The sequence below is a fragment of the Vanacampus margaritifer genome, chromosome 11 (assembly GCF_051991255.1).
Source record: "Vanacampus margaritifer isolate UIUO_Vmar chromosome 11, RoL_Vmar_1.0, whole genome shotgun sequence".
NCBI lineage: Eukaryota > Metazoa > Chordata > Actinopteri > Syngnathiformes > Syngnathidae > Vanacampus > Vanacampus margaritifer.
In genome coordinates this window covers 15499091-15526498 of record NC_135442.1, presented here as the reverse complement: position 1 = coordinate 15526498, position 27408 = coordinate 15499091, and the positions used below count along the sequence as shown (strand labels likewise).

General features: G+C 38.9%; 1 protein-coding gene across 4 annotated transcripts in view; it reads right to left on the bottom strand.

The window, feature by feature from the left end:
* The window catches only part of il1rapl1a (interleukin 1 receptor accessory protein-like 1a), a 245386-nt gene that overhangs the window by 96320 nt on the left and 121658 nt on the right, over positions 1-27408 (bottom strand). For all 4 annotated transcript variants that reach the window (XM_077580324.1, XM_077580326.1, XM_077580325.1 and 1 more), the window contains exons 4-5: positions 23075-23261; positions 19632-19785 (exon numbers count right to left, since the gene is read on the bottom strand). In XM_077580324.1, the coding sequence (XP_077436450.1) occupies positions 19632-19785; positions 23075-23261 (341 nt within the window). The remainder of the gene's footprint in view (positions 1-19631; positions 19786-23074; positions 23262-27408) is intronic.

The following is a 27408-nucleotide window of genomic DNA, read 5'->3' as shown; positions in this document are numbered from 1 at the left end:
TAAACACTTTGCTTTATGTAATGTGTGCATACATTTTGTAGTAGTCGTAGTTTAGGCGCATGCTAACCACATCTGGTATTTCATTTTGTTTCCTTAGTGTAGGAATAAATACGCCTTTGTTAGCATTTCACAATTTTCTACGGTAAACCGACTATCCAAACAGAAGCTTAATTTCGGGAAGCAATGCCATTTTTGGCTTGGTTAAAATCTGTTTTGCACAATCAAAGTTCTGTGACAAATAACTCGCAACCCAATACTGTATGTCTCAGTGGGATACGGTTAATTTATATAGCGTACACTGCAGTGACTTTCAGATTGGACAATGTTAGATTCATGAGGTGGGCGTTGTTAGATTAGACATCTTAATAGTTAGATAGGTGACTTGAGTTTGGATGTTGTGTATCTGTGATCTGTCCTGGCTTGGTAGCTAGGCTGAGCCACCCACCCACAAGACAGTGACTATGTTTACATGCAGGCAATAACCCCTTTAAACCCCAAATATTAGCAATATTCGGGTTTTGCAAGGCCATGGAAACGCGCAAAAACCCGAATATGGTCTTATTCGGGTTTTTAAAAATCTGAATAAGAGCCCTGGGTTACTCCTTTCATAATTCTTGCTCATACAAACGCAGTCGGAATATCTCGATCGATCGAGGCAATGTTTTTCGCTGTGCGCAAGCCCGCTATTTTCTTCTTTGTCTTCTTTTCTTTTTCGCTTATTTGATTCACAAGGAATATTGGTCTATGTAGTCACCACTTGTATGCGCAGCTACATCCTACTTGCTAAATGAGCTGCCTTGAATACATTGATTTCTCCACTGCGTTTTCACCTTATATTGTGTCTCTACAGTGAAAATGCCACAATTGTACCTATATACACATACAGTTAATGGAAGTATATAAGTCCATGCTTCTGGCGTGTAACCCACCAGAAATACTTAAGCCATTTGACAAACATGATGCTTGCAGCAAAGAACAACCCTTCTGGCGCGAGGAGGAAACCCACTACTTCATTTAACGTGGTGAGTGACATAAATATGTCTTTTATTGAACATATAGTGATGAGCATGTAAACGAGAGTAACTCTTTCCGCCACGCATGTAAACGTGCTACTTCGATTGTTTCAGAAATTGGAATTCTGACCTTAACCCGAATATTGACTGCATGTAAACATAATCATCACAAGACTAGAAACCATATTGGCTAGATTAGACCTTCTTCTGGACACTAAGGCTCCACAGCTCCTCCACAGATCTTTCTGGCATCCAGTAAATAGTTAAACTGAGAATACGCAGTCTTCTGGTCATTACTGTTAGTATCAAATCGTGAGCATTAAAGATAAAAGAAGCAGGCGGGGGTTCATTCAGAACTGTTCAATGTTGACTGTTGTCACAGAACTCAACTCAACCTCACTCACTGCTCTGCATTCCCTAATATATTTCCTTTGTCTATTGTAATTACGAGTAGCCCATTCTCCACCTTCAAGAGCCAAACTGCAGAGTAGCGAGGTCAGCAGGAATCCATCAGTTGTGATGCAGGCAATCATCGTAAAGCCTGCTCCAGTGCACCATGGGTACCGACGGCCTGCATGGAAATGGGATTCAAACCCGTACCGTTATACACGCAGGAGGCCTGCATAGGAATGTTTGGATTCTGCAGAGGATGGCAATACCCGACCATAACACTTTCTGTGGTAATGAAACAAGATTTAGATATACACCACAGGGACAGCCATGGGAGAAAAACAGCAAGAGTGAGAGAAAGGAGAGGGTGTAAAGACAATGAAATAAAAGATTGAATTAAACAAGAATGGAGAAGGAGAGCTGTGATGGAATAAAATAAAAAAAACGGTGGGTAACAAAAAAGCTGAAAAACCGGGTTTGACACTTCCATTATGACTCTGTTTTAACGGATGGACGTGAACTCCAGCTCAGCTCGATATGACTGGGCCTATCTCTTTCTCCTCATTTAACCCCAATGCTTTTATTCACATGTGGGACCAGCTCGCCCATTAGGTGAGATAAGCAGATACTAAAGGCACTGTGGAATCTAGAGTGTGAAAAACAAAAAAAATCGGATGAAAATTCTCCTTCAATATAATTACAAACAAATTATAATAAAGTGCAGTCAAACTGTGCATGGGTGGAGTTTCTTTCTTTTGGTATTTTCCTAGACTAACACAGATAGAAGTGAGTGTTTGCTCAGTTGTGCGCCGTTGTGGGAGGGAACACAGCCAACTCGCTCCAAATCAAAGCGGCTCCCCTCATTCCCTTTAAATTAAGCGCAGAGAAAGAGACACACAGTCTACATGGCATATACATGCAGGAGATCGTCATGTGTAAAGTATATTTAAAAGGAACTACAAGATGTCCACTTGCAGATGACGTAAAGTTGGCGGCTGTGGATGGACACTTGTAAACCGCCGCACACCCTCAATTGTGAGTTTGTGTATTAAAACTTACTTAAACAATAACATTTTGATTGTGTTATTTCCATAGATTTTTATCCAAATCCTAAATCTAATTCAAATGCACCTCATTACCAGTGACTAATGTAAGGAATGAAACTTCTTGATAAACTGTCAAAGTACTATGAAGTACTATATAAGGCTCAAAAATGAAAATAATATGTCAGTAAGTAAAATCCAAATAAAAGTTGGGAAGCTGCACATATTTACAATACATTGTATTTAAAGAGTTTCTTAAACATTGCCAGTGCAATAACACAATTTAGTTTGCTGACAGTTTCACTTGAGCTTATTTTATTTAACCTTTTTAACTTCCTCATGGGAGAAATTTATTCAAAATAAGAACAGATTGGAAGTTGAAAATTGAAAGTCGACCAGCTCTTGTATTAGATAAAGCAGGCATACATAAAATTTGGGAATATGTAGTAGTTATATGAGCTATAGGAACTCAGCTTTTGACATGGGCAACAACACAAATCATCTTTGGTGTAGGAGAAGAAGGCGACCATAAGCAGCATTCAACCACCTCCTCAGCCTCTGCATATTAAAAATGGAGGCACAGGACCGTGGTTGCCTGTGCCAGTTCTTTTTAGACAACTCCCCCAGCTTAAAAGGATACAGGCGTGTGCTTGCCTTCGAGCGACGGCGGCGGCGAGACCCAAACACACCTGCGAGTCCAAAGTGACAATGTGGCTTAGGGGAAGAACAGGTGTAACAGAGCCGATGCCCCCTTTTCTTTGCAGCTGTTACAGCTGGCCTGCCTGGCACGCACTGATGCACACATACTGTATGACGCACACCAAGGGATGCACAGGTGTACAAAACAAACAGGCACACAAACATAATCCAAGCTGTGTTAACATTTACATTACCTTGCTTATCATCACATGCCACACAAATGACAACAGTCACTACTTTTGTTCTCTGACAGTGACGGATTGGGTTTAAAATAGCTGGAAGGGAACATACACACATCATACAATTGAGTGCACCTGCATATAGTGACCTAAATACACATCCAGTATGTATGTACAGTGTGCACGGATGCACATGCATAATCAGATGACCAAGGGCCAAGTCGGAGGGAAGTGTGGTTTAAACTAGTGTTTCCCAACCTTTGGGCTAAGGCACATATTTTAAATTAAAAAAAAATAATAAGACACACCACCAAACAAAAATGTAATAAAAAGTTGATACACAGATTAATTATGCACCTTATGTGGAAGAGTATTTAATTATTCGGAATGACATTATAAGTCACTTGTGGCTAAACAAAGATATATTGTTGAACCAATTTAAGATTACAAATTTAATTGTTGGCCAAATTAAGATGACAAATTTACATATTAAATTAGCATATTAAGTTTAATTAATTATGAATTCATTAAATTTAATATCTTCACTTTGGATAAATTTTGGATTAATTTAATTCAAGTGAATATATTGAGTTTAAGGAACTCATAATTAATTAAACTTAATATATTCACTTTGGATTAACTTAATTTAATTGTGTGTTACCAATTGAAAAGATTTTTTTTAAAGTTGGTCAACAATTCCATTTGTAATCTTAAATTGGTTAAAAAAATTCTCGTTTTAGAGTGTGCAGTACAGAGTTTCCCTTTATAGGCCAAGATTTTTTGGGCCCTAACCGTCCCCCCCCCACACACACACACACACCTCCACCCCTTTCGCCAACAATGTTCATGGGTCAATGTGACCCGTTCTAATGTTAAATCATTAAAAAAATATCACATAAGGCAATGCAATGTTTTTAATATTTATAACAAAACAAACAGACCAAATTGAACCTATGTTTTTTAGGTTTTCCAAACCGATTTGACCATCACCAGGGTTAAGTCTTGATTAGAGGTCTGAGTTCTCAGAAACAAGTCCGTAGCACGGTGGTGACAAGGCTTGCTGTATATATTTGGAGACATGCCAATAAAAGCGTGCACAAATGAGCAAAGAGGCACTCATGCACTCCTATTGTAGCCCTTAATTAATTTAGACCATTAAAGAATGTGCCCATAACGTGTGACACTCTATCCTCCGTGGCTGTTAATGAGCACCTTCATATATTTTAATTGATATTGGGGCATTTCCAAAGAGCTGTTTGTTCTTCAGGACTCGCATTAATGAGATGGTCATTTCAGCCTCCTGTTTGAACTTCAACCTTTTCATATCTTATGAGGAGAAGCAAGAGGAGGAGGAAGGCTGTCGCCCCGTTGTGCTGCTCCGATTACAACGGGGCCGTGAGCACATCTCCTCTGCCGAGGCGATGTCTGCGAGACAAAAGGCAGGTGGAGGGAGCGAACAAGAAAAGGAGAAGAGGAAGAGGATGTCTACATTGTTGTAAGGAGCCAATTAACAGCACTGTAGCCAGATCGCAGACACAAGGGCCGTAGCCTACTCCGTGTCAAAATGGCCCACGTGTATTTTGACTTCATTAGAGAATTTAAAATGAGAAAAGACACGTCGAACAATCACTGTAAGTACATGAAGGTTACACTGTAAGTGGCACTCTGTGGACTGCAGACCTCCGCCCTTTGTAAAATATCTGTAAAAAAAAAAAAAAAAAACGTCTCCATTTGGAACCATATTGCGTCTCAGAGCATTTGGCTTCCTCCATTATCCAAGTCGAAACAGCACAAGTGATGAAATCCTTCGTCTTATTTTCTCAAGCTTTCATGTGATATTTGCATCCCCTCAAAGGCTCTAGCTTCATTCCCTATCTAATTGGAGCCATGAACGGGAGCTAATTAGTTAACCTCTGCTGCATTAGACACCTGCTCCAAATTAGCAGGTCTAAAGATGTCACAACTAAAGAGAAGAGACAAAAAAAAAAGGCTCTGGAAAGGAGGTTCATTGAACAGAACGCGCCCTGTGAATGCAGTTATTGACCATGCAGCTACTACCTTGAAGAGATCAGATGATCCCACATTTCAATGGGAGCCTCAACCAAATACGGTGATCACAGTGTAGAGAAATAGGTGATTAGAGTCCGCTTTCCAAGCCTTTGGGAAGCTGGAGTGGATTTAGACCCTCTAACAGAAGGAGAGGTTCATGCTGTGAGTGTTGTGAGCAGAGCGATAGTGACAAGGTCCCCCTGTGTACAAGGCCTAAAGAGTTTTGTGAAAGGAAACAGATGCAGTGTGAGATTATACGCCTTTTTGCATATGACCTTCACGAAAAACAATTTCAGAGGAGAAAGCCAGAGCATGTTACCAACACTGATAACATTTAAAAGGGACAGAACTGGTCTCAAGCGTTTTATTGTCGAACAACTACAAACAGCCGTACACCCGGCGTCAAAGAATAAGCGGCTATGTACAAGATTGTGGTGTTAGGCCCGGCATAGTAAATCTGGCAGAATCCACGTTATGTAAGAATGAAAAATTGTTTATAAGGACATGACAAGAAGGTGTCAGCTCAGAGGGAATGATTTACATTTTATGATGAAAAAAACGTGAAACAAAGCCATACTCCTTGAAAGATAATAGGAGGAAGCACATTCCTCACTACTACTGGGCCTGAACAAACCAGCCAGGGAAAAATATTGGAGGAAAGCTTATTAAAACCAGTGTGGCACCATCTTAAGACAATTACAAAATCGTCCAGTCCGATTTTATTATTTTATTGGTAATCTAGTTAGGCGACACAATCTTGACATTCACATGCATTACGGAGTAGAATATTTCACTTTTTGTCATTATTACACCTTGCTGGACTACATTTGACCTTTGACTCGGTCGATGTATGATTTTCAAAATAATAGATATTTCCCACAAGAGGCTTAAGTTACGATCACGGACGAAAAAGCATCATCATAGCATTGCCTCAAAGCAACATCCACCCAGATTGCTCTGATGTAATCTCCTTTTGAATACATAACTCCTCAAGGGGTCATATTTGCAAAAAAATATGTGAGGATTTCTATGATCTGCTGCTTATATGACATGCAGTTATCGAGTTAGCGTTCCCATTATATTCCGCACTGTCTAGTAGAAAGCATCTCTTTAATATGAAATATGGAGACTCTTACCTGTAGGCATAGAGTAGGACAATACAGGATTATTTATGTTAACAAATTGCAATTAATATCATAATCTATTGAACTATGAATTATTATTTCATATCTCACGTGTTTTGAATGACCTTTTACTTATAATGATGCTGCTTATGTTCTGCATTTTTTCCATATAGGACACACTTCCTATAGCCATGACCTTCCATTGCTACTAGCATGCGGATGGCTGCTATGTGCATATTTATCACACAAACATCTCAAATGTAATCTCAGGCCTGAGAGCATGAGTGTCACGCCTAATATGTGATTCCAACCATTCCTGCTTGTGGCGTTACGGTGCCCAAAACGACCTTCAGGCCAAGTGGGAAATGTCCCAGAGATCTCCTGATGGAATGTGCATTCTCCACATTGGGGGGAAAAAAAAGAAAAAAAGACGATTTTTAATTGAAGCGCACACCCTTTAAAAAAAAAAAAATTCTGTCTTCAAAAGACAGAATTGTGATGTTAATTTTCGCTCATGCTCCAGTAGCGGCTCTATAGAGCTAGATAATGATAATAAGCGGGGAGAGAGGGTGGCTGTGTGGGCGGAGCAGGGTAGGTCAGCCAAGATTAATTGTGGGGGATGTAAATTTCATTCGTCACATGCAGATTGATGTCAGTTTTAATTGAATTAAAACAATGTGAGCTCGAAGCCGAGGAGGACAGCTGTAGAATGGTGATGGAGTGAGACCGAGAACACTTAAGAGAAGGGGGCGGAGAGGACATGCACACACAAAGATTGGCTTGGGGGGGCAAAGTTGACCCTAAACTAATGAGTCATGTTCTCCACCCTATTCAGCTAATAATACACATTGATGATCAACGCATCTCGTGCAATCAAAGAGTATGTGATTGTGTGAACCCACACGCCACACAATGTAATATTTTTAATAAGCCAGTAAATTTCGCCACAGGTGTAAATAGTGTGATTTATTGCTATATGAGCACCTTTTGCAGTCACAGCTACCTTTCAACATGAATAAGACAACTATGCATTTTCTGGCCAATACATTAAAGGTGATTTACTGAAAGGTTCAGCTTTGATTGACGCGGTCAAAGAGGCATCGTAAAACAGAACCATAAAGTCATACAATTGGAAGGAAAAATGCTCATTAGCTGCATAAAAACAGTGAGCATGATTTTAAAGAAATATGGGTGTATTTTTACTTCTTGTTTACTGCAGGTGCTTCCGCTGGGTTCTGTGTAAAGGGTAAGGGGGATAAATTCAGGTTGTTCTGCTCTGATGCATCAGTTTTGTGGGATCTGTGTAAAAGAGGCTATTGCACATGCAGTTCATATGTTCATGATAATAATTGTTGGTGGCACAGGGCCAGTAAATTTCATCACAGGTGTAAATAGGGTGATTTATTGCTATATGAGCACCTATTGCAGTCACAGCGACCTTTCAACATCATAGTTCATAGTTCTGAGTTTGTGGGTTTGGGCCTACTCATGTAGCTGGCTGTGAAATGGCTGGGGCGCAAACAATGAGCTACGATTAAGTGGTGGACAAATACTTCTGTTATGATGTTTTTTTGGGTTTGACTATGTGGTCATTGAATTTCACAGTCTTATTTTGACTAGTCATTTTTATTTTGTAGTTACTATACAGTTGCCATGTCCCTTACGATGATAACGTTTGATAATGATGTATTAGCCACCCATCGCTTGTCTAGTCTTATGCAATTATACGGTTGCTATGTCCCTTACGATGATAATGTTTAATGATGATATATGAACCACCCCGAGCTTGTCTAGTCTTAGCCAACTATACAGTTGCTATGTCCCTTTTGATGTTAATGGTTGATGATGATGTATTAGCCAACCTTAGTTTGTCAGTGCTGTCAGTTACTATGCTATTAGTCACTCTTAGGCGAATCACTCTGGTTTTATCATATATGCCTTTATTCTGTCGTATATAATTGTGCATTGCCCTAGCGAGAGTTACTGAACGTCATTTTTGTCAGTTAGTCGTGTTTGTTTTCCTATCCCTACTCCCCGATGCAAGTTTCTTCCATGTGTTCGAGGTTGCTTCCATACATCAAGCCCTGATACTCTTAATCGAGAGTTCTCTGCATCTAGCCCACTGAGGCTTCTTTAGTCAAGGTTTTCTTGTAGGACATCTGAATCCGACTTTGCTCTCTATTGTTACTTTGTATTTTTGCATATAAAGATTCTCTGTTTTTCAACGTCCGTGTCTTTGCGTTTGGATCCTAAGTCCGCACCTCACGTGATAATTGGTAATTGATAATTGTGGCATTTCATGTCTGCCATTGGATGCCACACGTGTGAGTAAGCGGCTTTTCCCTAAAGGCTCTATTTATTATTTGTCCACAACCAGTCGACATTTTGATCTGCATTCAAGTAGCTCATATTCAGCTTGAAGTGCAAAGTCTTGACTGGCCAAACGTACAACGCAAACATCTCACACAAATTTGATAGGTGGGATTTCAATTACTCACACAGTATGTGGATCAGTGTGCTTACTGTTTGTGTATAAGTGTGCAAACATCAACTTCCTCCCCTAAATGGAACTTACAATATCTCAGGTGCGATGGTATCGTCCTTTTGGCCCACGGGTACATTCAACCTTGTGTTCACATGTCATCTAGACACAGTTGGAAAAGGTTTCACTTGAGAGCAAACCCATCTGGCTTCCCTAATGCCACAGCTCTTATCTTGCCCACTGCTCTCATATCAGTGCTAACCACTTCCTCTCCATCCATCCAGCCAGCCATTCACTGGCCCATGGATCAGCCATGTGGCTTCTCCTTTACTATGCTAGCACATATAAGATTTCCCTCTGCTACCTTAGTCAAAGCGTTATTCATGCACATGCACACAGGCTGTAATGTTTTATAAGGTCACATGAAGTGATCACGCTTTTTAAGGTGACCCGATAGCAGAAAGCAGCCTTTCACAGCGATGAAGCAATGTCCCGGGTCACCTCCACACATACATGCACACACCTTGCTGAATTCAAATGTCACCTAATCTGGTGAGACTTCAGCTCAGTGAGTAATATAAGCACAGAACGGTACCGGTGGTGGCACAGATGAAAGAATGCGATGGTAAGCACCGAAACAGAAATAAAAACTATTTAGACGTAGGACAAAGTTTGTGAAGTTCTTATAAGCCCATACAAATTAATTTTACTAAGTTGATGCTAAACTAAATAGCATTTAACTAAAAGCCCAATAGCTATTGATGCAAATGAAATGAACAGGAAGTGGTTTACTTTTTTTTAATAGGGATATTAAAATTCAACATTATCTGTATAGTTAATTCAACATTATCTGTATAGTAAAAAAGAAAAGAAAAAAGTTTCAAGATGTTTCAGCTAGGAAATAATTCATTAAGTACACTATGGGAAAGATGGTTTAAAAATTATTGTAACTTGGAAGTCAAGCATATGGAATGGATATGTGGTTCCACTGCAACAATATTGAACATGGCCTCAAGAGTCTGGATCATTATAATGCCTGACAGCAGTGAGTTTTGCTTTGCAGTGTAGGATGACAGTAATAAAAAAAATAATGTCAATATACAGACATTTAAATAAGACAATTTATTAAAACATGTCAATAGTAACTATCAATAAAACGGGTAAGAAAAATGAAGTGATTCAAACACTGCAGGCAAATTTATTGTGAGAAGATTAATCATTTTAATCACATTAGTGATAAAAGAAAAATTGTATTTGATGATTTTGGGTCTCAGAATCGTTCTGTCCAGAGGTGAGAAGAACAAAGTCTTCTGACAGAAGGTGATCAGGACTGGCCAAGATGCCAATTACTTTCCTGGCTGCCAATATCTACATTCATTTTTTTTTTCTGCTCTGTTAAGTTGCAACACAAACAGTTTGAATTGGTTTAGTGGTGATGGGGATAATCAGAAAGAGAAGTACTTTACTTCTTTTGAAGTCCACAGATATAGTTTTTAGGACATTTGACCTAAGAAAGTGATTTTTAAAACACTTTATGAAAACCGTCAGCGCTACTCCATGCTGGCTTTGGACCTTTTCCATCAGTGTTTGTTTGACCAGTCGATAAACATTCATACACAATGTAGTCAGGGCCACATGCCATAGATCTTAGCAACAGATACAATAGTTGACTCTTTCCATGCATGCTGAGTCAGTTGTAAGTTATGTAATCAGGCCAAATGTCACACATCTGTTCTGGCAAACCTTTCAAAAGTTTTCTAGTGATCATATCTGGCCCAGATCTTTTCCTAGACTTCCATTTAAGAAACATGGACCTACCAGAAGTTGCAATAGTGAGAGATTGTTGAGGTGGGAGTAAAAGTGCTGCTCAATGTATCAAACGTAACATTGCATTGTTTGGTAAACTAATTTTCCAGGTTGGAACAATGTTTTTTTTTAAATAAAGAATGTAAGATGATATTAATCATATCAACAGCATCTGTCTGTCTGTCTGTAGCACAGTGACCAAGTGGTTAGCAAAGTCAGAGGACTCTTTAAATGTCCCATTCTGTGCACTCAATGGCTTCCTTCATTTCCTCAGCAGCACTCTCAGTTTACAGTTCTCCCTCTCTGGTGGCTACTTTTGCTTCAAGTAAGGGTTGTAAGTTGGGATGAGAAGAATAATGCTATCGTCAGAAGAGCCACGAGTGCGAAGGAGTGAAGACTTAAAGGCAGGCACGTTTCACTGCACCATAACAGGCCAATATATATATATTTTTTAAGTCTGGTGGGGCACGAGATGTACTGATGTAAGTTTTTCACACTATTACTATAAAATGATCAACAAGAATGAAACAATGAGCATCAGGGCAGAGTGACTGTTACAATGTCTTTTGGGGTAGGCCTTGGGGTGAATGTATATGACTGTAAGAAATATCTAGTCCAATTCCCAAGAGCAGCTCCATTTTCATGGTACACACAATTTCTGACAGTGATGTCTTCCACCACTGTGGACTGGCATAGAGGCAGACTCCTCCCCATTGGGATTTCCCAGTAACGACAGAGTCCTTGTCAAGTCTCACCAGTGCTCCAAACCCGGAGAGAGCTAGCCCGGTGTCTGTATCCTTTGGAGTGAGCCATGTTTCAGTGAAAGCCATGACTGCAGGCTTCTCTGAACTTTTCAGATGAGTGAAACCATCGTGGATCTTGTCCAGTTAGTTCTATAGGGATTGGGCATTGCAGAGGATGGGTATGCGGCTGAGTGAGCGACTTCAGTCACAGTCTGACGCTGCCATGTCTTTTTCCACTTTGCTCTTTGTAATTCTTTGAATTGTGCAATACAGTAGCGATGGAATGAGATCTTGTACTACGAGATCTCATGGGATTAGACGCCATGAAATTTTTCGTCCCTGCACAGCAAGAGATATATTTTCTTTTGGCTGTTTTTGGGCTTGTTGAGCCAGAAGTGCAAGTGTTGTTCATGAACTCGTTCATATTTTGGGCAGACGTGAACTGAATGTAGTGTATTTCTGCCTGATGAACGTTTTTGCGAACACGCTCATTCTGGCGCCTGTGAACAACTTTTGAATGAAAATGATTTTATTTTTTCAATAGTGCAAGTTTTGTTAGCCTTCAAGGAGAAAATATGGCTAAAACCATGGTAAATGAGCCTTCATTTGTAGGAGGACAACAAGGACCTTATCTGTCAAAAGAGATTTATATTAGGCATTATTTTATATTACACATTTTGCAAAAATCTCATCTTGTCCCGTTCTCTTGGAGTCCATCTTGTGAGACATCTCGCGTTGTGGTATGTGTCTCATCCTATCCCCTTTTACTAGCTCAATTGGAACTAGACTTTAGAAATCATCATTAATGACATCATCAACTTTTTCACTCAACCTTTTTACCCTAAACGAACCCATATTCCAACACTATTATGTACTTCTTATTTAAGTTTACAGTGGTGTAAAAGCACTAACCTGTAAATAGGATAACATAAGTTAAGATAAAAATGTTACTCTTAGAATGTGTTAGAATAAGATTGCACATACAATCAAAAAAGTGTATGCTGCATACATTTTCAAGAAAATTAAATAAAAATAGATTTGGACATGGAACACATGATTCAGGGCAATAATGAAAGGCAGGCTGAACATTTGTGAGGCTCGAAATCGGTTATATAATCCATATCCAGTGCAATATAAATATGGACATTTTCATAAATTTTGACGTAAATTTTACATTTGGTCTTTGTCTTTCAAGAAAATACTTTTTTAAAGTTAGGTTGTTCCTATGTACAGAATGTTGTGGCTGTTGAGTGTTTACAGCATAAATGCAAACAAATAAAACACCTGCAGCCACCACGTTGTTCCCTCTCACAGTGTTTATATGTATAGATTCCAAATGCATTATGCTTTCCCCATCCCTAATTATGCGAGGCAGATGACCCCCTTCTCGATTTCGTATTCCCCGCGCTGCTCCAATCTGCCTCGCCAAACGCTACATTTACATCGGCTGTAACCTCAATCACTGCTTTCGCAGCCTGTGGTGAAGGTGGTTCGCGCAGGTGTTTGTGCATCAAGTGAATGCAGAAAAAGAAGAATGGAGGAGAGGAGGAGGGAGGGGGAGCCAGGAAGGGTGCTCTCAGATAAAAAGGGGTGCCTGAGGCATCCATCAAACCAAACGACTCCATTACAGTAAGTCCGACGGAGGCAAACGATAATGTGCGCTGTGATAAACACTAGGATAATAGTGTGTTTATAGTTTTGAACACACGCTTTCTGCTGGGAAACACTGGCAAGGAATACCGATAAGATACAGGAGCACCACACGCTCTATATATCTTTTTTTCCTGCCTTTCTATCGCTCCTCTACTTTTGGCTTATCAGTCACATGTTCTCTTTATCCTTCCCTCGCTCGCTTTCCATAATATTTTCATTACAACACAACGCAGGGGGAGCCGCATACATCAGCTGAATGCGGGTTTTTATCTGCTGTTAGCAGTATTGTAGCATTAGCGACACTATGGGGGAATCAGCTCAGGAAGAACCACCACAGTTGAACGGATGATTTCCTTAGATCGTTATCCATCATGTGATCAGTATTTGCTTTTCCGCCATTTAATAGGGTGTTTGTTTTCTCTGTATAACTGTGAGCTATGTTATCAATTTCAGAATTTCGTTACAAGTACTAAGTATTAGAAAGTTGACAGAGAACAGAGTCACTTTGGAGGTCTCTCAGAGCAGAGGCTTTAAAATTCTCCTGTTAGCCTATAAAGGTCTGAAGGGTTTAGGCCAGAGACCATCTAATCTAGCATGGACCATCCAAACTACTCAGGTCGACTGCAGATCAGCTCTGTGTTCGTAAGGTTAGATCTAAACATGGAGAATTAGCCTTCTCTTTCCATGTGCCATTTATCTGGAACAAACTCCCAGAAAATATCAGATCTGCTGAGAGTCTAAATTGTTTCATAGCAAAGTTGAAAACAAATTTTGCTCAGTCTGCACTGTAACTTAATTTTAATATGTTTTAATGTTCTTATTTGCTGTTTTTAATCATCTTTTACATGCTTTTAAAATGCTTTAATTGTGATTTATTTTTCCCTTTGCAATTGTATTTTGATGTTCTGTGTGAATCACCTTGATTTGCCTTGTTTGAAATGTACAATACAAAAAAAACTTGCCTTCAATGTTCATTTATTTATTTAAAAAAACACTATTCATCCCAAAAAATATGCAGAAAAAAAGTTCTGTCACATCAATGTGCAGTTTTCATTTAATCAGTCTAATCACTAATTATATTACATAGGCCACACCGTGCCTTACTGCAGTGTTACGCAACCACTGTGCTGCATCACACTAGTATGTCGTGAGGTACTGTTTGGTGTGCCATGGGAAATTGTCCAATTCCACCTAATTGGTAACAACCAGTGTTGGGAATAACGGCGGTTAAACTAAATGATGTTCTTTTTTTCATAAACGGACTAATGTAACTAATTATACTCCCCATATTTGAAACACCGTTATCATTATTGTATGTGGAATGCATTGCGTTACAATTCATTTATAAGTTTCAAGGTTAGAAGTTAGCTTACAAGACGTTGTGCGGTGACTGGCTCTGAAAATGTCATTTGCGCACAGTTAGAGATACTGTTGTTGTCGGACCTCTTCAAAATAAAAGTGTCTTGACCGCTGAACTGTGCAGGGGACTTTTATTTTGGAGGTGCCGCTGGAAGTGTGTCACTTTGATAAGCGTGACGTTAATCAAAATAATAGAGATTTGCCGGAAAAACGGCCGCCATGAAGAGTTTGACAATTCTGTTCCACCAAGAGCCATTAACATCGCGACTCCACAAGCAAGCACCATATCAGCGATAAAGAAAAAATACCGACCGGTAAGTCTTAGCAACACAAAAAGTGTTGAAAGAAATATGCAGTCTCGGCAAATCACACTGACGGAAAGGATGGAGTTGAGGTCTGTCGGGAGCACCAAGTGAGAAACGGTGGGCAGTTGTATAATATTTGTATGTAAATGATGATACATGGAAGCATGGAGTTGGACAGTTTTCTGACGTAAATCAATCGTTAAACATGTCTTTTAATGTGTAAAACTATAAACTAAAGATGTATGTTTTTCAGAGAGTTCAAGTGGAAGCTGATGTTTTTGAGGAGTAGTAGTTATAGCAATGTTGGCCATGACAGAATTAAGCACTGCATATTTCTTAGCATTGGCAATATCTTTATATATTTTGATTATAATGTGTACCTGTAAGAATATTTGCACTTTTGATTTTAAGATATTATTTGCGCTTTTCCAAGTTATGTGAACTTCTTGCTCAATGATATACAATAGATATAAGTGTTAAGAAAATGAAACGCTATAACTGTTTTAGTTTAGTCAGGGTTTTTTTCTTCTCCTATGGGTGGTTTGCCTCGAGATTTTGTCAATGAAAAAAGTGTGCCGTGGCTCAAAAAAGGTTGAGAAACACTGCCCAGATGCTAAAGCATATCACACATTTAATGTATCTTTTAAATGGTAGACATTATAGTATCACACTATTTTTGTTTCATTAATATTTTTTAACACAACTTTTTAACTTAAGAAATAAAAAACATTTTGAATGTTATAAGCGGTTCAGATGATGGTTGGAGGGATGATATCGCACCAATACTAATATTTTTTGCAGATTAAACACCAAGCTGAGATGTAGTGTATTTTTTCAGCATATCATTAGCCCTAAAGCAAAATTGCCCAACTTATTTTTGACGTCCAGTTTCAATAATAATGAATAATTTAAAAAAAAAATGCTAATGTACTTTCTTATATCTGTGTGGATTCTCAGTCAACAAGGTCATGGTAATCCTGAAAGGGTTCAATCGAGGCAGCTGAACTCTTCTTGTTTGTTGGATTTGTTTTGTTGTTTTTCATTTATTCTGAAAATGTAAAAAAAAAAAAAAAGGACCTGGGTAAATGCTATAAAACAAATGATATAATGACATACAGTGCACTGGATTGATAAGGCAACCTTCTTCTGTCTGTGAACTGAGGTGTTATCCTCTGTTTTCCTATGACTCTAAGGCATCATTTTCCCAGAATGTTTTGGTCATTAACAGTACAGGGTTATAATTTTCCGCAATATTATCAATGCACTCCTTGAGCACAGTTCTCAAAGTGCGATAATAAGATGTGAGATGAGACAACATCAAAGGCAACTGCGTTTCTTTTACATTTCCATTAACCCGAGGAGCACGGGCGCTTGATTAAGGGTCGTGTGGATCTGCCTGATCTGAATGAGCCCGTGTTTGTGCCCATAGTTAACCTCTATTACAAGCCTGACCTCGGTTCTGGTGATGGCTGTGCTATTGCTTCTAATGGGTGGACGTTACATGGCGGATGAAGAACTCATAGTCGTCACACTGAGGCAAAGGGTTAAGGCAAAGACAAGCGTCCGCAGCTTTGTATTAAAGATCACTTAAACTTAATGACCTCTTTCATCCTCTCGGCACTTCGGATGTCAGTTTAGCTCGCAAGATTTCAGTTTGGAGAGCATAATAATTGTATGTTTTGATGCTTCTAATGGTGAAACTCATAAGCCTCAACAAAGGGTGGTAAGAACGTTTGACTAGCTTAGCTTAGCTTGTCTGCAACATGAATGTACTTTTGTACAATTTTGAGCATACTGGACTTATATCCATTCATCCAAGTTGAAATCTCAGTGGAACCTGCATTATTTTTAGGTCACTTTCAGAAAACTGAGAATGTTAAAAGTTATACGCATGAAGTGTTATCTTCATAATTGTATAGTTTTCTTATGATAATACTTATTGATTAGTGATTTTTGAGTTTTTCCTCTACCCACCATAAAATAAGTGTCAGTTATTGTAGCATTGATTCTGTTTGACCATGAAACAGTTTACTTCTACAGTATTTCTATTATTTCCTGTGGGAAAAAAATTGTCTGAAATAAAACTCCAACATGATGTTCCACCATATTGTCAAGCAAACAAATGTATTTAAGTGATGAAAAATAAGAAGGACACCATACAAACAATGTTTTTCAACATGCTCAATAATTAATAACTTGGATTGAGTCACTGAGTTGGTTTTGTCAGGGATGCACACTTCAATGGTAATTATTTCCTGTGCTGTGAGAAACGAAGAAATAATGGGATCCCCACATCAACCTGGTGCTGCATTCAAGCACAAGGGTGTCACATGTAATTACCTCCCCTAATTTGATGACTTATTACTTATCTTGTGCGCTTCTAGGTGTGCATACGGGCACAGAGGCGTGGATGCATGAAACGAGGGGATAGGATATTAAAAACAACGGGCGGTTTAATTCAATGACTGAGTTCTGGCTAATTTGTTGCTTTTAATAGAATAAAGGGACCAGGGGAAAATAGATGCATATTTTAAATTGAACAGGGTGTAATAGTCTTATGTAGTTGGAGTAAATAAATATAGAGTTGAACTTTTGTATGTTTTTCTACAAAATTCAACATCACAGTACCGACAGGCCAAATGAAAAGAAAATGGCATAATCTTTCGCTGACCTCCTTCGATGGTCTCTTACGGTATCATTAAGTTGAATGATGAAGTATATTTATAGCTGAATCAAGATTTTAGGATTGGCATCATTGATGAACGAGGAGGTCAAGCTAACTCCAGGCCCCAAGGGAAACAATATGTGTGCATTAAACATACAAGCAACATAGAGCTGATTTGGTTATGCAAATGCCCAATTCTGCATTGAACAGAGTGCTTTCAGAAAGTAGGTAATAGCAGCAATAAAGGTTTATCATTTTTACTGCAGTGTGACCAGCAGTGAAATGCCCCAAAATTCAAACAATTTTGAACATAAAAATATATATATTCCTACACGATTCCTTCAAAGGTGTGATATGTGATTTAAAAAAAAAAAAAATGCTTTCTTGCCCAAACTTGCACCTCTAATTTGTTTTGCAAGAACCCACCGCACCTGAGGAAAAACCACCAATTAGACACAGGAAGTCATTTATTGTGCAATCAGAGGCGCACAAAGTAGGCGCACACTCGCCCATTTTTGTGCCTTACTATGACTCTTCCAGCTTAACTGTAGCAACCTGTTGAACTCTCAGTTTATTTCCGTTTGACAACATCCTGTTTGAAGCCTCTCAATGTATTGCTGATCAATTTTTAAGTGTTGACTTGGTCTCAGGATGAAAAAATGTTCAGTTCCTTGTTACAGAACAGCAAGTAGTGCAAAAAGTATTGAAACTGTGAACAGTTGGATGTGCGTATTTAAAAGTTTAGAGGTTGAATAAAGTTCAAATGCATTCCAAAAGTAAAAAAACTTTTTGTGACTAGCTCATATGCTACTGATACTATATTGATTAATTTACAGCAAAATATGAAAATATTTACCAGACTATTATTTACTTCCAGTACAAGTTGTCAATAGACTTTATTTATTTATTTTAAGAATTTGATTATTTAGAAAAATGTATGTCTTGTGCTGAAATATTAAATGAGTCTCATGTATAAAAACTAAAATAATAGACAAAATAATAAATGGTGTGGCAGCATGAACTCAAATGAGTAAATTGACAATCAATGATACAAAATAGCACTGAATATTTAGACCAGGTTGTCAAGAATGATGCAGGAGATTTAGCCTTGGGGGCACACTAAGGTCATGTATACACGTAGCCGGGTTTTAGCAAACGGTAGATATTTTTCTGCGGCTTGCCCTGTCATCCACACGTGTGTGTCCGTCAATAAACTACGTTTTACGTCGTCCTCCACACACGTCACTCAATCACATACCTCAAGTTGTGTGTGTGTCAAGAAGGCGGCATGGCGGCTTGTCACCATGTTTGTATGTGTGTGGTGAATAAGTGGGGAAAAAAGTTGTTAAAAAAACACAAGTGAAGCTTTTTAAGATTTTGTATTTATCCTCTTTGTTTTCCTCTATCATTGATCCGTATATATAAAGATCAGCGGCTGACAGTCCATGCTTGTGCGACGTATGGTGAAGTGACGTCAAGAGATAAGCAGTATTTGGCTAACTACTGCCACCTAGAGGCTTGGCATGCATCTCATTGTAGGCCCAACTTGTGGAAGTGGCGTCCCCAGACAGAAGCGTACTCTGATTGGATAGGATTTGGGGAACTGCTGCCACCTTAAGGTCTGGCATTGTTATGAACGTATTTAAAAATACATTAATACGGTTATCTGTGGATGTTTTCTACAAACGTGGTGGTGTGGACACTATTTTTCCTACACCGAGAGAAGGAAAAAAATGAATAAATACCCTGCTATGTGTGTACATGGCCTAAATCTCCTGACCTTGGCCTTTGATCTTGGAGCTCTCCGCATGTCTGTGTGTGTATTTAACCTAGTACCTTAAGTACAGTATTTCACTGCCAATAGACTGACTGGAAAGTGCTGCAGTGGAAGAAGAAGCCGCAACGTGGTAACGGGCCGGCCCCAGCCTCCCGCAGCAATTAGCGCAACAGCGGGATGTTGCATCAGTGCTCAGCGGTGTGCATGTTGTGTGTTTGCCATCAATTCATTGCCTCAAATACCCCTCCAGTGCAAACGACTGACGCTTATTCATCTAACATTAAGCACACTTCACGAAGCCTCAGACTCGTGACGCGCCTTTCGGCACTCCGATCACCTCTTACCGGTAACGGTGAGTTCCGTTGTCCTCCTCACCACAAAGCCGCTGAACTGGACCTCGCAGGTGTAATTTCCAATGTCGTCTTCTTTCACCTCCTGGAAAGACAGGATATCTCTCTTCTGGATGATGCTGGCACGCCACTTCTTTGGATGACATTCCTGGGAATCACAGCATAATCTGGTTAGACTAAAGGCTTCAACTAAGCACATCAAATGCTTGAAACAAAAATCACAACAGATTTCTGAACATTTCTAAAGATGACTACTACTAAGCCTTTCTGTGAAGATTCTTGCCTCTGTTACAACGTGCTGATGACACCCTGCCACACTTTAAGATCAGTGGCCACTTCAGTCTGGAACATCGATCTGAAGCTTTGCAAAGGTGAGATATGATTGATCAATTGTTCGGTGTCGTCTTGGTCTCGTGATGTCAAAATATGAACATGATGGAGAGGACTGTTTAAATACCAATCTAATTAATTGTAAATGCAATGTCCCTCATGGATGGAACAACTGTTGTTGATTTTGCCGTTTGGCTCATTTTAAGACAACAGCAAGTTGTGCAAAATATACTGAAACACTAAACAGTTGGAGATGTGAATTCAAAAGTTTAGAAAAAGGTCAAATTATGTTGAACTGTAAAGGTTGAAGTCAGAGGTGGGCACATCGTCTGCCCTGTCATTGAGGGATTTCCCACATTTTCAGCGAATGCCTACATTTTCGGTAAATGCTTTATGACACGAAGCCTCGAAAAATACACCGACTGAAGCAGGTTTCCGTCCATCGATCCAGGTTAGTACAGACGGTTCTTATCAGTCCATGTATTTTTTCGAGGCTTCGCGTCACATCATAAAGCATTTGCAAAAAATGTTGGCACTCGCCGGAAAATGTGGCCATACGTCAACGACGGGGCCAACTGACAAACAGTAGTGTCCACCTCTGGTTCTAGCGCATTTTAGGTTTTATTTTATCATAAATTCACGGGGAATAGGGACAAGCCCTGTTGTGAATAGAAAAAAATACAAAACAATTGTTCATAAGGGATTTTTCTAATACTTTGAACTATAAATATAGTACAAACTATGTTGCCAAAATAGGGTTGAAGTTTAACCACAGGGTATTATATCATGAAAGTGATGTTATAACGTTTACTTTTCACAGTGGGTAGAATTTCTGAAGTTCTGTTCCTGCTGAAACAATGTAACCTGAATTTGTACATATGTTGGAAGTCTATCACTAACCTACGCTGATACAAATATTTATATGAAAAGCAGTAAGAACCGCAGTAAATGAGCATGCTTTCTTGTGCCGTGTGGCAACGTATTCTTACGGCACATGCAACAAAACTAACTGAGTTTCTAGCGCTCAATGAATAATAAAATTAGTAGTGATGCCATGAATGTGTCATGTAATGTTATTAGTGCAATGACGACTCCCGTGTCCATATCATACCACATAAAGAATTGAGGAGAGACATTTTAAAACTAAAAACACAATTTTGGGTTTGTGTCAGTTTAACAACTAAAATATTAACGGTTTGTTGGGTAGTTTGTGCTGTTGACAAAATGTTATCGAGCTTCAAAAATACTACATAAAAAAAAAAATCAAGCAAGCAGCAAAATCCACCTTTTATTTTATCCATCTCAGGAGGCGGCCATGATGCCACTTGCTGTCGAATGAAAATGGCATCACACTTTCTCAGGGCTCAGGTAACAAACGACCAATCGCAGCTCAGATTCTGAACGTCATATGACCAAACTCAGAAAACAGGTTAAATAAAAATAATAATAAAGGCAACTAAAAAAGTTTGTCTTTATTTAATCAAAACAAACTTCTTAAATGTCACTTCAAATTAAGTGGCAAAAGCGGGTGTCATTTCTACGTTAACAGTTTTGTCGGTATCTGCTGAAGAAAATATTAAGGTAACTTGTAATCTAACTTATCTACTTTTAAAATCAAGTAATCAGTAAAGTAACTAACCTACTTTTTCGAGGTAACTGTGGCAACACTGATGTTTAACCACTATGTTAGCTAATGTTAATCTGTGCATCCAACTAAACTCATTGCAACTCTGCTTAATTTAGCTTACCTTTTTAGTGCAATGCTAGTGAGAAAGGACAGTAAATGCGTTTTGTGTCCTTAGTCTGTGCATGTGTAAACATTAATGTGTGACTGAGACAAGATCTTAGGCACTCAGGCCAGGACATCCATGACTCTGTGGATTTCATTTCTCCCTTGCTCCCGGCATTCTTTGAATTCAATCACGGTGGCCCCGCAGTGGTCCAAATAACTCCAGTTTCCAGCGCTCACTGTCATTACCTGAAACGTAATTGAATTCTGGAAAAACCTAGAGGTCGCGGCCGTCCAGCTAATCTACTGCTGATCTGCCTGTGATTAGTCTGGCCTGAACCCTTCACTGGGGTGCTCTACGCTGTCCGCAAGCATTGCCGGACCCGGGAGAGGCAAGAACCCGGGAAAGAAGTGAGCAGGCACATCCTGAATTGTGACGAGGGAAGATGAGCCTTTGTAGGTCACCCACCTCAGGGCAGTGGGTGACATTGCATCATTTTCCTCCTTTGAGTTATTTCCATCAAAATGCAGTGTGATACAGTACATGATACATCGCAATGATTCGCATCCATTCATAATCTGCTTAACTGATCTGGAAAGTCAATTTAAATATCATATAGAAACAAATTTGATCAAAACAAACCAATCAATCTTTCAGTAATGTTTCTCAAGAGTATAAACAGATTCCTGTTAAATGATTATCACAAAAATACAACAGTGCTGAATTAGCCTTAAACGAGACATGTTATGCAAATTTTGAACTTAACCACTTGGAAAAGTTACCAAGTGTAGTAATAGCATGTCTGTGCCAGACTTTTGTCAAAATACCCCAAGGGTCAAGAATGATAAGACAGCACCCATAAAAACATATAAACATTTGCACTCATGGAGAAAGCATTTCGTACACTTGTCGCTAGGATGTGACACCAAACCCAAATATGGCCCGACTGCAATCTGTATGTGTTTAGTTTAGTCTATACTGCATATCAGAATCCAATTATGTTAGCTAATGTTAATCTGTGCAACCAACTAAACTCATTGCATCTCTGCTTACCTTTTATATTTGACATGATAACTGGATGTTTCACCCGTGGGGGATGTAGATTGATCTGATCATGTCATGGTTGGACAAACCCAGCGTGGGGCTGCTTATTATGTAAATTAGCTCCAATGTTATGGAACACATTATTAAAATTAGGCCGATTACAAAAGATTTACTAGGCTGTTTCATTTCATGATTGGTGTGTAGACACTTCAGAGACTATCTCTAAACATCAATCCATCAATCCACCCAACCATTATGGCGCCCTATTTCTAAACAAATAATTAAAAACTTAAGTTTCCATTATATTGCCCTTGAAATGTGAACCTCACTCACCTTGTACCAGGTAATGTCTGGTTCTTTGCCCGGCTCAATGTAGTCGTCAATGTCAGGGCACAGGATGTCTTTGCTCTTGCTGAGCTCAGCCTTCTCCATCCGGCGCATGTTGGAGTTGTAACACATGTTCGTATCGTTTTCTGCGACGATTAACGACATGGACACCTTCATGCAATAAGTGGAGTTCCTGTGGATGACAAATAAAATGACCCTTGGTTACATATTTTGCTGCTTTAGCATTTATTGCTTTAATGCATATACATTTTCTATAGAATCAATTTAGATGTGCATGAAGGTGTGGCATTAAGTTGTGGGAATACTTTTGATTGGGAAAACGTGTAATTTGTATTTGAAATGTTTTGCGCCACCAGTCCTTGAACTTTTCTGACACCTCATATGCCACTGTGTTATTGATAAAGAACACAAACAAGAACATGAATATGAAAGTCTTTTGTCAAGAAATTGCAATTGTAAAATGAAATGGAGTCTAGCGGCTCTACTGATGATTCAGTCTAAAATAGATCTGAATAAGAACAACATTACATCGATTACAGTCTACATCGTCATAGTCATCAATTGATACAAAACTGGTTTGTAAAAAGGAGTTCAGAAATTCAGAGAGAAGAGCTTTGATGCCTTTGTGAGTGACTTTACCTAGGTTAGGAGGTAAGATGCATAAATACTTGATCCATCCAATCCCAACTTTTCTAGTACTTTTAAATGCAAGCAATAACACTTTTAATACCCAAAAAGGCCACGTAAACAGATCATAAATCCAAACATGCAAAACCCGAACTACTTTCATAACCAGGATTCTTGTTCATAGAAACGTATTCAGAACACCTCAATTAAACGGGACATTGGTTCGTCTTGTGTGCATGCTCTATTCTTCTTATTCTTCACTTAGTTCTATTCACACGGAATGTACAGGAACGACTTGAACGCAGCACCCTCCCACTTGTTAAATGAGCCTCACTTGATTTCTCTGTGGCATTTTCACGTTATTTTCTGTCTCTACAGCGAATGTGCCACACTGTGCATCTATACAAATTTACAGTATATATACTGTACATTTATAAATCAATAGAAATTTACTTTGTTTAACTACGAAGGAAATATACAACTTTACTATCTATGTTCAGAAAAAAGTTTATTTCCTGTGAATCGTTGGCCATTGGGTCTTCATCTATGTTATTTATATTAGCATTGATTTGGTAAAATTAGTTTGTGTGTGCTCGTAAAGACTTCACAAACCTTCTTCAAAGTGTCTGGTGTGGTGCAGAGTTAGGACCCAAACACAGACAAGACACGGAAGTTGGTAAACAGAGTGTCTTGATTTACAGTACATACAAAAATACAAAGTAGCAACAGAGAGCAGGGCTGGATTCAGAAGTCCTCAAAGAAAACAATTGACAGAGAAACCTTGCCTGAGAAACCTCGATTGAGAGAGCAGAACCGGATGCATGCAAGCAACCTCGAAAACATGGAAGAACAGCTTGAATGCAAGAGTAGACATAGCCAACCTTGACATGCTGAGAGGAACCTCGGCTAAGGAACTTTGTACAGAAAAAAAAGTGTCATTCATTAATTCTCATTAATAAACAATTCTATAAGACAGAATAAAGGCTTATATGACAAAATAGACAAACTAAAAGTGCCTAATAAAGTTCCATAGCAACTGCATAGCAACTGATAACATTATAATCATAAGGGACAAAGCAACTACAAAATCATAGTGTCAAAATAGACAAAAATAAAGAATAGTAGACAAAATAAAACTAACAAATATATCATCATCATCATCATAAGGGATTTAGCAACTGCATAGCAACTGGCAACATAATCTTCATAAGGGACAAAGTAGACAATAATAATAATACAATTAAATTTGTAATGCACTTTACATTTCAAAATAAATCTCAAAGTGCTACAGGGGAAAGTAAAACAAATGACAATAAATAAAACAGTTAAAAAACATCAAATCTAGCAAAATACATAAAAAAAAGAAGGCCTTTTTAAAAAGAAATGTCTTGAGGCCTTTTTTAGACAAAATAAGAATGACAAATACATCATCATAAGGGACATACAGTAGCAACTGCATACTAGCAACTACAAATATCATCAACAAGGGACATAAAAACTGCACAGCAACTGACAACATCATCATAAGGTAAAAGCAATTGCTTAGAAACTGACAACATCAATATCATAACACAATGTCCTTATGATCCAACCCAAAACAGTCATAAGAAAGAGGTTCCATTGAAGTGATTTTTCCACAAATATTTACTGTATTTATGACTTACTTACAAATCCAGTTTATGTCGCCACCATAGTACTGTATTGTAGTTGAACTCCGTGGTAATGTCCCTACCTCCTACACCGTGCTAACCCCATGTCCTTCCAGTCATTTTCATCCGCCTCTGCTCAGCCCCTCCCGCCGTTTCACGACGTTTGTGGGTTTAACAGTAACCACGTATTCAGCATCTTTAGTGAGTCAATAATTCACACTCGCGACCAATATAGGATTTATGGAGGAGTGATAGGAGGTGTTGGGGGGTAGTCAGCCGGGGCTTGGGAATGCTAATAAGCGAGGGGACAAACCCTCGGGCCTCCCAACAGGAAGGACGAGAATGGACAAGCTGAACCCGCCCCCGCTTCCTCGTTTCCTAGCAGCCATCAACACACTTAAGCTGTGATGAATTTTAGCTGGAGGAGGTCCCCCTCATCCTCGCCTGCTGTCTCTCACTCTATGCTATTTTAATACTGCATTCATCATCATCGTCGTCATTATCTGAGCCATTACAAAGCAACCTGTGTCCACTGCATCAACAACACTCACCCAAAATATATAGACACGCAAACAAAGCACAAGGGCACCTTCAGTTGCTATAACAACCTGGCTGCAGGGATTTGCTGCCATTCATTCACCAAAGCATTAATAAGGTCAAGCAGTAATGTGGCGGCGTGCATTACTTATTGCGCTGCGTCGCAAAATTCGCCAGTCGAGGAAGCACAAACACATCTCGCCTTGTGTCACTCTAAAATGTCAGCATGGGCATAAAGACAAGACTTTTCCCACAATGCCAGCTTTTCATTACATGTTATTTGTTCTTGTATCTAACTTGATAGCATGGTTTAAAAAAAAATGCAGATAGCTCTAAGTGTCCAGGTGTTCTAAAAACATTTGTAGGGCTATACATTTTTTCTTTGCTCCAGAAATTCTGGTTTGTAAAAATAACAGATGTTGAAGACATGTTACAGCTGGAATTTTTTTTGTGACAAAACTTGTAGCCTTTTAGTATAGTGTCAGAGCAGTAACAGGCTTGAAATATACAATTTTAAATCAGTTAACATTATCATAAATGTACTCCTGCCTGTAAAAGTCAGTTTTTCCATCTTTATCAAACTTGACGAAGGGGGCATGTCAAGCCTAATAGATGCACTTTACACGACCTCTAAAAAGAAGAATTGTGACTTTTTTCGGTGTCTCTGTTTAAACTGCACTGAAACGGAGTTGGGAGTGGGTGAGCAAAACGTGGCAAAAATCCACCTTTTGAGGCGCTATCATGGAAGGCCTGTGTGACACTCACATAATTCTTTGGTCCTGCTGTGCAGTTTGGTGTCGCACCTCGGATCATCTGGTTGTGGGATGCTGTGTCATTTAAAAGTGCATAGAATTGTTTGATATTGTTTGTTTTGAACAGAGGTGGACCTTCCGTCAGTCCATCAATGACGGAAGCTTATTTTGTTAACGATTGCCAATTGACGGGAAACTTCGAAAAATTGACAAAATAAGCATTGCCTGAAGGGTGTTTTTGTCCGTCAATATAATCATCAATCTGTCAATAAATTTGTCAGTCCGTCAAAGAATGACGTTCCATTTTGCTGCTGGATTGACAAACGACGAAGCCTTGACGGATGACCACTTTTGCTCATTTTGCTGAGCAATGACGGATTGATGATTACAATGTGGTTCGGCTTGAAATATTGATGGATTGTTGACGATTGCCGAATGACGGACACTCAAAATTCATTGAAGCATCCACCTCTGTTTTAAAACAATACCAACTAAACACCAATTATTGGTTGCTAAGCTGTATCAGGGATAAAGTGTTTTTGCAACAAACTTTAATGCAAAATATGATTTTTTTTATCTGATTAATTGATGGAATAATTTTTTAAATAATTTTTTGATAACTTTTTGGGGGGGAAATAATTTTTGATACAGCCAATTGTGGAGATTCACTTCTGACCTGTCAGTTTTGCAGCTTAGCTGAACCAAAAACGTTAGAGCCTGAACCGAATAATATGTCACAATGGAGCTCACAACC